The sequence below is a fragment of the Silurus meridionalis genome, chromosome 9, assembly GCF_014805685.1.
Source record: "Silurus meridionalis isolate SWU-2019-XX chromosome 9, ASM1480568v1, whole genome shotgun sequence".
NCBI lineage: Eukaryota > Metazoa > Chordata > Actinopteri > Siluriformes > Siluridae > Silurus > Silurus meridionalis.
The window spans coordinates 11,072,972-11,087,128 of NC_060892.1; the positions used below are offsets into that span (position 1 = coordinate 11,072,972).

A 14,157-nucleotide genomic window follows, 5' to 3' on the forward strand; every position below is an offset into this window, starting at 1 on the left:
AATATTAATTCCCTCAGAGCTTTATCTCTGACTGGAGCCCTGACACTGGGGACTGCTGTGTGAAGCATCTCCCAAATAAGTCTCAGTGTAAACTTTGGATGAAAACTATTAGAGAGAGTGTATTAATATAAACCTAGTGTAAAGTAATAAAATACAAAACAAATGAACACATCAGAAGTTGTCTTTAGCCTAGTTTCCGGTATGTGGTTGTGTTTTGACCCAATAACCGTAAAGCATAGCTGAAGGAACTCATTACACCTCCAAAGTGGTCATATTTTTGGCAACAAAATGACACGTTTCCTTTTCAAACATCAAAATAGTTCTTTATTGGGGAACCTTTACAATCTTGTGCTCAACAAAATACTTTTTACCAACAAACCCATTAAAAGCTTATTTTCACAAAAAGCGAGAAATAAAAGGCACGAAATACTGCAGAAGAAATGAAGGCGCTTATTCCTTTGATGGGAACAAATGCTAGAACGAGCAGTATTTCTTGTCTTTTTCTATATTTTTTCATTGTCAACACAAATGTAGCAAATTTGTTATTCATGCTGTAAATAATAGCTTGTTTTATGGTTGATATTTTCACTTGTGTATATGATAATGTGAAGTTATTAGTGCGCAGCAGAGTTAAAGGTACTCCAATTAAGATTAGTTTGAAAGAATTCTTCAATTCCTTACGATAATTAAAACGGAACTATGTGTATCTTTCCCATTGTGTGTGAGTGTGTGTGAGCAAGAATAATTAGTGTCTACAGATTTCTACTATGTTTCCCTACGTGTGTACTACATTAACAACTATGACTTACATGTGATATTTGTGCCCTTTTGATTGAAGACGGGACAGCTGAAATCTTGATTAGTGTACCTTTTTTTTTACATTAGTTACAGTGTGAGAGAATACAATGCAGTCGGACAGGGTTACCATAGTAGCCCATGAATCACTTAACCATGATTACCATGGTAACACATGCCTTCATTAGATCTCACTTTGCACATTCCCCCGGCTTGTTGGCGTGTGCCTCGGAAGTGTTAGTCAATTGTAAAGACCCATATATGCAGGTGTAAATGTTAAAGTGCAGTGCATCGAAAAATATTTACAAAGAGCCGCCTGTGTTAATGGTTTAGGCTTGGTGACGATCGCTGATTTTCTCCACCCAGGTTTATGAGGAAGCTGCTGCTCCGGCTGCCCCAGTCATAGCAGTCCGAGGACAAACTGAGATATATAAATATATATATATATATATTTATTTTTTTATTCATGGTTTTTGTCCTCTTATACCAATCCTAACAATTTGCTAAAATTAACAGTATTTTACTTCCTAACCATCACACTCTGGTTTTTGTTGAACACCATTTCAGATTTTGTTCCCTTTGATGTCATGATATCATCCACTCCACTTTTTGGAAGGCTTTCCACTAGATTATGGAGTGTGATTGTTGGAATCTTTATTATTCAGCCATGAGAGCATTTGTGATATTCTCAGTTGAGAAGGTATTGGGTCCAGTCAGTGTTCCAGTGCATCCCAAAGGTGTTGAGTGGGGTTGAGGTCAGGGCTCTGAGCAGGCCACTTGAGTTCTTCTACTCCATCCTTGGCAAACCATATCTTCATGGAGCTCACATTGTGCACAGGGGCATTGTCATGCTGGAACAGGTTTGGGTCTCTTAGTTCCACTGATGGGAGAATTGAATGCTAAAGCATATAATAACATTCCTGCCAAACTGATTGCTTCAAAGCTTGTGGCAACAGTTGGGTAAGTATCACATATGGGTGTGATGGTCAGGGATCAGCTTACTTTTGGAAATATAGTGTACTTTTAATAGAGTTATAGTTACATTCTATGGCTGTAACATCTTAAATAAATTGGCACCGTCTAACCTGTTGTTTCAACAGTGTCCTGACAAAACAGTGAAGTAAACAGAATACTGAATTTTGTGAACATTTTGTTTTAACCTAGTACTATTCTACTAGCATCTATTCAGGAGCACTGCAATTACCCCTGGTATGTTAAATTTTATGCAAATGTATGTGGGTTTTTTTACCTTGTTGAAGAATTCTGAGGATAGGATCCCCAGGCCAGATCGTCATCACTGTCATATCGTCGAGGATTGTCAAAGAAGTAGCGTTTGGTGGAAAAGACGTGACTGGGGATGGCAGATGCACTCTAGACAGGTTTTAAAAGACAAAAAAGGCAGTGTGACATTAGGCCTTCAATTTCACACACTGATCAGCTGTGTAGTTATTATTGTATATTAAAGTGGGCCAGATTTATCCATATGTAAGAATCTAGTATATAGGCCAAATGTTTAGAATACAAAAAAAAGGACATACTGTTTGTTGCCAAGTTTAAAAAATCAGCATAGATATGTTTGGGTAGTTTAGGCATTGGTTAATTTTCCTATTACAGCATCTCTGTGTGTGGCAGCTGCACAGTAAATTACACATAAATATTATGCTTGTTCTAATTACATTACTATTGCCATCTAAACTAAACTAAGTCAAAATGACTTTTATGTTGGATGTTCCATGCAATTTAAGCCTGCTGATTAAAAGATTGAAAATGTGTTATATAATAATATATTGAAGCTGTCTGTAAGAAGATGCTTATGTAACCTTTTTGAATGACACTGTCAGTACTTTGTAACAAACCATTTAGTGATTAAGCTGCAACTTGGTATTAGGAAAATCATTTTCTTGGTTAGTTTATTTACAAACTGTATGTGAAAATGAGGGGATGACTACAATGCAAATGGTAACCTGAATTAACTCTTCTCCTGGATGTTATACAATATTAAATGTAACTAGAAACAGATAAAAAGTGTCAAATTGTGTAAAAACCGTTCATCATTGCAATTGCCTTATTGCTCTGGTATAAACCATTTATGACATGCTGTTATAGGAAGTAGTAAACATAAACAGCATGAAAACACATAAGATATCTTGTTATATGATAATAATCATATAATAACAAATAATAAAATAAAATATTTAATAGTAAACTATGTTATCATGTAACAGGACACCCCAAGTGATGTATTTATACTGTATATTTAAACATGATATTACTGAGCTACAGTACGATTTGCAGTAAGTGTGTGATGATTAGGGCATGCAGTTTACACAGTGCTAAACCTGTGGCTATAATCTTCTCTAAGCCTCAAAAAGCTAAATCCAAATAACAAACAAGAGTGAGATCTTACCCTGTCTTGTGCTGGCTTGCGAACCCTGAAGAAGAAAACCACCAGAGAGGTGGGCAGAAGTTCCCAGACAAAAAGAATCACCCCAAACACTACATATCCAGCATCACCCAGATTGGACCTCAGGTCTGCCTGCAAGATCGTAGCAAAGATACATGAGGTAGTGTTTGAGTGTTTCGTTTTCAAAAATGTGTAAGTTTCAACTATCATGTGTAGCTAAAATAATGGATCAGGACAGGTTTGATAACAGAGCGATACCTGGTCAGACACGTTGTACCAGTCATAATCGAAAGAATTAATGTTTTCGATGTCCGCTAAAGCTAAAACGATGAGATTGTAGCAGGCGCGAGACGTATACAGGAGAATCACCATGATGCCAATTAGAGTCACCTGACATACAGAGGTCCCCTGTAACCAATAGGATTGCAGAGATAATTTAACAAATATATATATTTTCTAATAATTATTAAGCATATTTTACAAGTAAGAAAGAATACAGTATATGTTTATGTAATGGCTTATGATCATGTGTGTGCATTTGTCATACTTGTATTTCATTACATTTTATTATATATTGTATATTATATATTATAAGTTATATTAAAAAATATATATATTTAAAAATATAAAAACATAAATATAAAATATAAATTAAATATTTACAAAAATAAGATTCTAAATCATGCAAAGCCTGTTTTTAGAGAAATATATTTTTCTGATTGAGTTAATTGTCTCTCTTGGGACATACCTTGGATTCTAGGTAGATACTGGCAAGGGACATCTTGGCCACCTTGTAGAGACAGACGGAGAGGGAGATTGCACAGAGCACGAAAAGGGAGTCGTTAATGGTGACACGCACCAAAACGATAGTCTTAACTTGTGCATCCGTCATTTTAACCAGCAAAGCACATGCCAGGTTCACCAAAAGGAAGAGCAGACTAGCACCAACAAAGACCAGGTACAAAGGGAACCTGAGATAAACAAACAAAACAGTGACAAAGAGAAATATATTTTAACACTCTATATTTTAGCATGTTTGACTAAACAAGCTATGGACTCGTTTAACATAATCTACTTTTATTGTACATGAACTGTAATACACATTTATTTTACAGTATTTGTTAATTGTTAGTAAATGTTAATAATTGTTTTGTAATTATTGGTGTAAGTGCTGATGCACTGTTTATACCATTAGAATCATTTGAGAGCCTACTATGAAAGGTACTGTGAGAGAAAAGGTTAAAGGAAACGAGTCCACTGTAGTGTTTAATTATGGAATCTGAGGAGTAGTGTGTACAATATGAAGAATAGTGCCATCTTAATGGGCACTTACTTGTACTTGAGCAAATGAGGAGAATACTTCGATTTGGCCTTAAAGAAAACCTGTAAATAAAAAAATTGAGAAAAGGTGTCAGGGGCTGTCCACTCAGCTTCCTGTATAAACTATACAGAACAGTTTGCTAGACCTCATTTATTGTACACACACACAAAAAAATTCAATACAATTAAATAAATTAAATAATAATAAAAGATTTTTTTTTTATTTACAATAATAAAATAGTTAATAGTTTATTCACAAAATTTTGAAATGTACACTTAGTCTAAATAATACTCTCAAAAAGTGAAAGCATATGGTTTAATTTATAAGCTGGAGTGTGTATAATTCGACAAACTTGGACACAGGTCACACCTCCACCTCTTATGCTTGTGTTGGAATGATACCAAAACTATGTGCTCAGGAAAAGCACATGATTCCGGTTTCCAGATTGCTGGTATCCATTTTTATAGAAAATGTGTTATCCGGAATAAAAACCCACAGGTCAGTTTAACATTTTATTTAAAAATCTAAACTCCTTTTGAATGTATTGTTTCAATCTCCTGAATCAATTCTTGGTTTTATGTGATCTACTTAAATTACTTATATGTTTAATTACATGTTTCATCTATTTTACTTGCCAAGTCTCAATAAATGGGTAAAAACAATGCAGGCTTGTTCTGATTTAAACAAGGTTTGCATGATTTTAAACATCGTAAAGGTTACTTTTCTTAGTAGTTACATTAACCTCAAACCTCAGTACAAAAAAAACAAAGAAATAATCTTTAGACCTCAAAAGTGTCCTCACTGAACAACTATATCTCTAAGTAGAAAACCATTCATTTAAAATGTAAATGTTACTAAACAACCTGCCTCAACCTGTGTCATTTAGGCAGTTAAATGTTTATGATCAATGAGTTAAATTTAACACTTAATTTCATGTCTGTCTGTGTAGGATTTTGCAGCCAACACTGTACAATTCTGAGCAAGTTATGTCATTAATATTTAATGCAGATTTGTACTGAAATGTAGGTCACACGTAGACCAGTGAGTACTTAGCTTCTGAATAATCTAGAAGACTGTAAAGGATGCTTTTAAATCCCAGGATGCGACTCAACCATGTAATTACAGCCCTTTACCTCTAGTTACTAAGTAATAAGCTTGTTATTGAATAACTAAATAATTAGCTGTGACTTAAAGGGACTGCTCCTTTCTCATTGATCCTGCATCATTATGACACTTCAATCATACAATGTTCTCCCCCAAGCATCTCCATCATTGCATGTCACCTCACCTGTGCACAGTAGAGGTTCATCAGGCTGAGTGTGAAAAACTGCAGGCACACTGGAAAGCAGTAGAGCAGCCAGAAGGCAAAAGGCCCAAGAGCGTTGGCTGTCACACAGTCCCTAAAGTAAAAGGAGAACAGCAGGGCACGCAGAGCCGCCCACAGCAGGCACAGGAAGAGGAACACTGTCTTGTAGCTGAAACGCTTGTGTCGGTAGCGGAGAACCAGCCACAGCTGGGCATACACAAATGCGAAGAGCAGTGAGTAGAAAGCCGTGTAGGCCACCGTCAAGCCCAGCTTCACATAAGGTGGAACAGCCGGGCTTAAAGTTGCTGGGGAGAGGGACGCATTGGCTCCTGAAGCCCTCGAACCGTCCTCCCTCCTCTCCTCCATCGGCTGAGTGTCCTCCATCTTCCTGCACTCACTCACACTCACACCCGGTCTTTCTCTCCTGAAAGCTGTTTAAGATCTGGTCTCACCAAAATAATGCTCAGATTTGGTTTTCTTGCTGCTGTTGCATTCATTTGTTTCTATGTCCATGTTCATGCACCTGACCAAGACCTATGAATGTGAGAGAGAAAGACAGAGGAAGAGCAGGGAGAAAGGATGAGGCAGGGAGGAGGAGGAGGAGGAGACATGAAAAGGATAAGCATGGCTTCCTGCAGCTGAGTCAAGAGAAAACCGGGAGCATGTGATCTGAATATGGAGCTCTCATTGGTGGAGATACTCAGAGAGCATGGACACTCCGCCAGTCTTTGTGCGTTTGTGTGTGTGTGTGTGTGTGTGTGTGTGTGTGTGTTAAGATGTGGCAGGATTCATATCATACCCTGCTGCTATGGCTTTATTTCTCTAGGGATGGAGGTTGTCTCTGATCATTTTCCACATCAAAGAATACTAAGCCTTTTGTTATTGCATCACACATTTTACTGACGGTATAAAGCCATCAGATGGCGATGTTGCACTTTTTGCACAACAACATGACTGTCATGCTGGGTCACTCATTTATTTAAGATTGGCAAAAAGCAACAAATTGATCTAGATAATGCCAGATGCTAAAATTAACCATGCACAATCTAGAAATTAAATGCCACAATTCAGGAAAAGGTATACAATTACAGTCGCAACAAAGTCTTCTAGGAAATGTCTTGGATATTTGTCTTTACTTGTTGGCAAAACTGCACAAGCGCTATCAGATTGGATAAGTGGTATGGATGGATAAACAGCATTTCTTACTAAAGAATACCGATTGAATTGAGTTTGTTCATATTGATGGTTTTGAACCATTTCAGCACAGATTTGGCAGAAAGCTTAGCATTGTTATCTTTTATCTTTTATATTGTTGTCGTCTATTCTTTTATATATTTGCATTTTTTTTTTTTTCTTGCTGCTGTAATAAAGAAATTTCCCCAATGTTGGACGAATAAAGATATATCTTATCTTATCTTATCTTATCTTATCTTATCTTATCTTATCTTATCTTATCTTATCTTATCTTATCTTATCTTATCTTATCTTATCTTAAAGGCTGCAGTTCCAAGCAGACTAAAATCTCTTGCATTGCTGAAATAGGTTCTCTTTAAGTATTGCACTGAATTAAGTGCCATTCATCTCGCTCTAAAATATGCCCAGTCGCTCCTAATGAAAAGCTCTTACCACATTTTATTTTGCTACCACCACCGTGTCTCACAAGAAGCAAGAGAGCAGCAAATAAATAGTTTGATATAAAGTTACATTTTCATCTCATTAAACCAGGAAATGTGGATTTTTTTTACATTATAGATTTACTTTCACCACTCTTCCGTTGAACACAGAATTATGGAGTTTTCCCCACCTCTATTCCAGACCTATTTGAATAGCTCTTTGGTCTTTATAAGTTATTTAACAAACAATGGGGACTTTTAAGTGTAACATTGCATGACACTTTAATTTGCACACATTGGACAACATTTAGCTAACTATGTGAATTTTGACCTACTTCCACAGACTGCATCAGAACTAATTTAGAGGTTTCTCTGGAACAGCAGTGAATACTAATGCAACTGCAACTTGTTTTTAGTTACAAATAAAAGAAATCATGTGGATGTGAAATACCAAAACTGTAGAGTATCTGGAATGAGATACCAGCACTGTGTAGATCAGAGAGAGGTTTAAACTGCTGGTGAAACATTTAGTTCTACATCCTTCACAAGTGGTGATATGGATCACTGATTAGCAACAAAGAAAGGAGTCCTTCTGTCTGCAGACGCCTGATGCCAACATGACACGAAATCTCGTTTGAAGACAAGAGTGTTTCATCTCTTTTTCACATCTTTGAGCTGTTATCTCCTTTTCCTGCAAATGATATATAATGTATTCATCACCTCAGGCCAATAATCGCTGTCTGTTACAGTTTCCAAAGGCTATACGTGATGTCTGGATTTAGTGTCATTTCACTTCATTTCATTAAATGAAGTACAAATCTGTGTTTTTTGTGGCTCTGACTTGTGTCGCTTGTGTTAAAAGCTTGATGCCTGGAGAGCATTTTGCTTTCATTGTTAAAATCAGGTACTGAGTGAATTGGTACAAATATACAAAAAATTCTGTTAAAGTGCAGATAGAGCAGGAGTCTGCAACCTTTACAATGAAAAGAGCCATTTTAGTCTCTCTCTCTCTCTCTCTCTCTCTCTCTCTCTCTCTCTCTCTCTCTTTCCTTGAGCCGCAAAACATATTTGACTTTTAAATGAAAACACAATTTGTTGTTTTATGCAGATGTAGGATAGTTGCCTAGTTGTACCACTAGTTAGCATTAGTGTGATTCCTATTGTATTTGAATATTAGCAAATTAAACATTTTGAAGTGGAGTGTTGCCTGGCAATTTGGTGTCGCAGAATAGATGCTCTGATATTTTAATGAAGATTCTTTCATATGTTCTCCATCTGTGCAGGGCTTTCCGCTCTTAATTATCTCCTGCGTTGCCTTTATCCACTGTATGATGATAAATCTGCTCTGCTTAACTTTCTGCAGCAGTTCTGAAATAGTTCTTTTCTGTTTATCTCCAGCTGGGTACTTCTCAGGAAATGCTGTTTATCTCTTTTGGAAATGTCGTTCAACATTACATTTTTTCTTTTATTTGCCAATTTCTCACCACATATCAAACATGCCGGCAGGCCGGCATTGTTGGCTGTGAAAACAAATAAATCTTTCCATGCTAAATTAAACTCTGTTTTCATCTGAGATGTTTCTTGCTCTAGGGGTCTGGACCTCAAAATCAGCTCATCGCGGGGTCAAGGTGTAGGAAGTAGACAGTAAGTGAAGTATGGTTTAATTGACAAAATATATAAAAAATATATTTTCAGTGTCACATCTGTTACCTCGAACGCCAAGATAATGTTTTTTTTCTTTGGAATACTGTCCACTGTGTAAGAACAATAAAAAAAAATATAAATATAAATATAAATATTGTAATATAAATATTACGTCATTTTGTCTAGCCACAGCATGGGGTGTCCTTGATTCGTCTTTTATTTGACCAATATTTGATTATGTTTGAAAAGGTTTTACTTTTGTGTGGCTAGTAATTTTACAAATTTTTCCAATATACAGGAAGGGCATCCAGCGTAAAAACGTGCCAAATCAAACGTGCGGAGGATCCGCTGTGGCGACCCCTAGAGAAGCCGAAAGAAAGGTTTTTTTTTTACACAGGTGCCAAAAAGTTAGGTCAAATATAAAAGTTAAATAGTAGTTTAGATAAAGGCTAATTCTAAGTGAATGGGCTGAGCCTTGTGAATGTTCACGGTATCACAGTTTTATTAACAGAGTAACAGGGTTATAAGTTGTGTTTGTGTCACACCGAGTTAAATGTAAAACATAAATAGCTAGGTCAAGTTAAATAAACCACGCCCCCTTCTCAATTAAATTGTGTTTAATTTATACAAAATGCCTATGTAGAGTCAAATCGAGTTTCAGAGGTAGTTAAAAGAGGCACTTCGGTCTCCGAACGTAACCTTAATTCGGTCTAGTTTTTAGTTCGTTTTCTTTCCGACTCCGCCCTGAATTCCGCCACTACTCTCCACCTCGACCACACCCACAGTACAGCCCCGCCCACTCTATTCCTTCTGCCAATCCGCTATACCGCGCGTGAACTTTCCGCCTGTCCCAGTATCCCGTTGAGAAAATAACGCGGTGCGCGGGACGGTGTGGGTGTGTGAGTGTGTGTGTGAGAGAGAAGTCGCGTGTGAGTGTGTTTGTGAGGTGTGTGTACGCCTGCGGAGTTGTTAGAGATGGCGTCCGGTGTACGCACTGTTTTGTTCGGATTGAAGTTACTGCTGTTCGCGGGCTTGGTGTCGGTAAAGTGCGCGAACCGAAATGACCTGCTCGACTACGGATATCAGTTTGGAGATCAGACTCTGCAGCCCGGTACTGATCAGACTCAGAGGGTCCAACTGGAACGAGCTGTGCACTTCTTCGAAAAAACTTTTCAAACAGTTTACGTAAGTTTTTTTATTATTTTTTATTTTTTATAATTCATCAGCGAATATAAATGTTTCTATTAAATATTAACAAAATTATTAATAAAATTATTTTGGGTATATGAAATAAATAATAATAATAATTTATATATATATATATATATATATATATATATATATATATATATATATAATTTATAAAAATGATTAATTTAAGAGGGTGAACATACATCTAAAAAAAAAAAATGGAAGTAAAAATGCTCCAAATATAACCAAAAGTTTTTCTAAACGACTTTATAAGATTACCAGGCGTCAACCACTCCCACTACAATTGTAATTCCTCATATTGTTTATTATTTAACTATTATAATATCTCAGCTTTAAATTCTGCATCCACACCATAATATCTTACAGTAAGTTATTTCTTATTTTCTATTCCATCGCTCAGTAATGGACTGCAAATGCTATGTAAATGTGCAAATGGTATATAAAGTCTTATATTGGGGAAAATGAGAGTGTAGTATAGTGTAATGTGTGTTTTAGAACTAAAAGGGCAATGTGAATATTGACAAACTTTACCCAAGAGCCAAAAACAAATGATCTGTATACTTTGACCTACTGGTTCATGTTGACCGTTTGTTCAAAATGGCCAAAAGTTTCATTTATTGGTAATGTAGATTTAAGAGCTTTTTTCTATTTTATTTATATTACTACATAAGTGGACAATGTCAATATAGTGTGTGCACGTGTGTGTGTGTGTGTGTGTGTGTGTGTGTGTGTGCGCGTGCATGTGAGAGAGAGAGAGAGAGAGAGAGAGAGAGAGAGAGAGAGAGGGAGAGTATTCCCAAAGCCTAATAGCCAACATACCAGGTCAGAATTGGCATGGACTGATTATAGTCCTGTGAGGCCCCGGGGTCCAGGCCCCGGACACGCGCACGCATACTCACATACACACAAAGGCTATGACATATACTTCAGCGATCAGAGGCCTGGGGGATCTGAGGATATGTAACAATACTTTATTTGTTATACATACTTATAAATGTTGAATAGCTTTATATCTGTAGTAGGACTGTCACCATCTCTGTACTCAGAGTCTATCATTTGTTGCTTTATGGATTGAATGTCCTTGATGAACCAATCTCTGGTGCCACTGTTATGGAAGCATCATTTAGAGCTCTGTTGGCTTTCTGTTTTCTGAATCCACTGCTCTTAAATACTTTCACATGTGTTTAGATCAAAGGAATGAATGTGCTTTGTGGCCACATTCAGAACCTTTCAGTTTACGTCTTTACTCTGGTGCGCTCAGCTCCAGATGTTCATGGATCAGATATCGTTCACTATATGCATCATAATTAATCTCTTGCCTTTTGGAATGACGTACTTACACACCACTGGTCTACTGTGCAACATTAAATTCTCCCTCTCATTTCTCTCTCTCTCTCTCTCTCGCTCTCTCTCTCTCTCTCTCTCTCTCTCTCTCTCTCTCTCTCTCTGTGTGTCATGTCCTCTTATGAAAAGGTAAATAGGGGATCTAAATATTTATTCTCCCTGCCACTAGACCTTTCATCAGAAATTGCAAAATGAGCTGTTTGTTCTGGATTCCGAGGATTTCATGGCACAGGCTTTTCTTCCTAGTCTTTCTCTGTCCTGTGTTCATTGTGTGTCCTGCGTATGTTCAACCCACCATTTAAAATGCCTTTAGAGCAGCATTTACATTTCAGACAATTTGGGTTCATCATATTACAGTAATGACTTCAGTAAACATAATTCACTATAACATTTATATTGATTTCATTAGTTGTAATTTGTTAATTTCATGCATTATTTTCATGCATTATTCGAAAAAAAAAACAAGCAGCTTTTTTGTGCAGTTTTTAAACAATCTTCTGTTTTTACAAGGCCTAATAAAATTTGCTTAAGTTCCACTGTGTTCATTGACTGTTTTTTCATTCCTATCTGAACAACTGCTGTCCCTCAGCATTTCACAATGCTTCAACTACTCTTCTGTTTTTTCCCCGGCGTGAATACATGAACATTACTGCCCCTCTCTACCCCCTTAATTATCTCTCTTTCTCTTTGTGACTTTGCTGCTATTGTAAGACAGAGAGGCGGCCCATATCTTCCATCCGCCTCCATTGTTGGTTCCCTGTATGGAAAAACCTGATTGTGTAAATCACCTCAACTCAGCTGGGAGTTAAGAGTGATTCTTTCAAATTTGCTTACCTTTTTGATTAGTCCCTCAGACCCTAACACATAGGGGCTAATTGTTCTAAGTGGATTTAGAAATCCTTCATGTGAACAAATCTAAAGCCAGCTCTGAGACATTTATCTCAAACATTTTCTGTTCCACTGATGAGTAAACGTTTCTTCCGATATCGGAAACATCTCTCCTATCCTGTGATTCAGTGGGTTGTTGAGTCTTTGTTCTTGCAGTTTATTCTTTTTTCACCCAATCTGTTGACACAACCCCTGTAAATAATATATTTTATCAGACATGCACTCTTTGCTGATGCTGGCCTGAATTCCATGCTCATGGGGACATGGTGGTCTAATGGAGTGCCAATTGATTGCAGAATCTGTGATATATTTATCAATATTTATGTAAAGCAAAGCTCTATATTAGCTATATCAAGAGTTTAAGGGTTAAAGGTGCTTATCTGTGATCAGATTTTGTCATTGGAGTTGCCACCAGGTTTAAAAGATTAATTGCATGAATAAAAGCATCATTGCATGAGCAGCAAATGTACATTCTAAAACCCACAAGCAAATTAATTTTCTTTCAAAAAAAGTTGTGTATAATGTGACACAGGAACATTACATTAATTACAGTAACAGACTTAGATCATTATTATTCCCCTCCCCCCAACATATTGCAGTGTGCCTGAATATCCTGGATATGAGCAAATTTTGGATTCGTTCTCTCGATATGTTTTAATGTGACATTAAATGCTATGCTATTGAATACAACAAGCTTACTTCCATGAATAACATTTATTCTAAACATGCTTATTTCTACATACTACAGACTTATTTTTAAGTTCATATGGAGGAGGAGAGTTATTGTTCTTCGGGTTGCTTGAAATTGCTCTCCAGGTAATTCCGAATAAGTAAATAATAACCTGAACATAAAATCAGCTTGTATCTGGTGTGCATTCTATTTGTCTATCCCTGCTCCAGTTGGTGAAGCCTAACGTTCTTTCTCTAGGACACGTGAATCCAGTCACCTCTTTGATATACATGAGCTCACAGACTGGATAGCATCCGGGTGGGAAGAAAACCAGCCTTTTCTACTTAAACAGTAACACTGCTTATTCTCTCAGGAGCAAATGGTAAATTAATGTTTCCGTAATCTACAAGAGGACGTGGTTTGTGCAGCATATCAGCAACTGATCAAGCAAGTGAAGCACGTCTACAAAGTTTTAATGACTTCTCCAGAAAATTCATTATTGCATCCTGTTAATGTTTGTGCAAATTATTTCCATGCCAAGAGAACTTCAGAATGACCAAAGTGTATATAGAGTAGGGCTGCAACTATCGATTATTTTAATAATTAAATATTCCATCGATTAAGCGAGTAATTGGATCAGAAATACTTTTTTGTTTATTAAAGAGCAAAACTAAATATACAAGAGAAAATAAGATGGTCTCTTAAAATGAACAAGTAATTAGTTTCCTTCTTGGAAAAATTTAAATTTTTATTGCTCAAATTGCATACAAGAATATATGTGAAAACTAAACCCATTTAGTGCATTTAATTGCCATATTACATCAAAATGCAAATATAAATATATAAATAAAAACAAATTAAGTAAAAATATAAAAATCAATTACTTTAAAAAATGTAACCACACTGTATAGTGTTTTCTTTGTTTTAGTTTGAAATTAAACCAAACTTTGGAAAATTTCC

The 14,157-nt window shown here is 36.4% G+C and overlaps 2 protein-coding genes across 4 annotated transcripts in view; one reads left to right on the forward strand and one right to left on the reverse strand.

The window, feature by feature from the left end:
• Positions 1 to 303: 303 nt before the first annotated feature.
• gpr137bb (G protein-coupled receptor 137Bb) lies at positions 304 to 6,475 on the reverse strand. Of its 3 annotated transcripts, none has more exons than XM_046856845.1 (7): positions 5,809 to 6,472; positions 4,533 to 4,582; positions 3,948 to 4,170; positions 3,458 to 3,607; positions 3,203 to 3,331; positions 2,045 to 2,166; positions 304 to 1,216 (listed from the first exon to the last, which is right to left on the reverse strand). In XM_046856845.1, exons 1-7 carry the CDS (start codon positions 6,208 to 6,210, stop codon positions 1,117 to 1,119), a joined length of 1,176 nt encoding a protein of 391 aa, XP_046712801.1. In that variant the 5' UTR covers positions 6,211 to 6,472; the 3' UTR covers positions 304 to 1,116. The 3 variants fall into 3 exon arrangements, with proteins under 3 accessions (XP_046712801.1, XP_046712802.1, XP_046712803.1); XM_046856846.1 differs by lacking the exon at positions 304 to 1,216 and adding an exon at positions 1,224 to 1,675 and having other exon boundaries at positions 5,809 to 6,475; XM_046856847.1 differs by lacking the exon at positions 304 to 1,216 and adding an exon at positions 1,224 to 1,646 and having other exon boundaries at positions 5,809 to 6,474.
• A 3,424-nt stretch (positions 6,476 to 9,899) lies between these two features.
• Positions 9,900 to 14,157, forward strand: part of LOC124390933 (nidogen-1-like) — a 29,157-nt gene continuing 24,899 nt past the window's right edge. Inside the window, exon 1 of the mRNA XM_046857048.1 lies at positions 9,900 to 10,268. Within this exon, the coding sequence (XP_046713004.1) occupies positions 10,059 to 10,268 (210 nt within the window). The 5' untranslated portion in view covers positions 9,900 to 10,058. The remainder of the gene's footprint in view (positions 10,269 to 14,157) is intronic.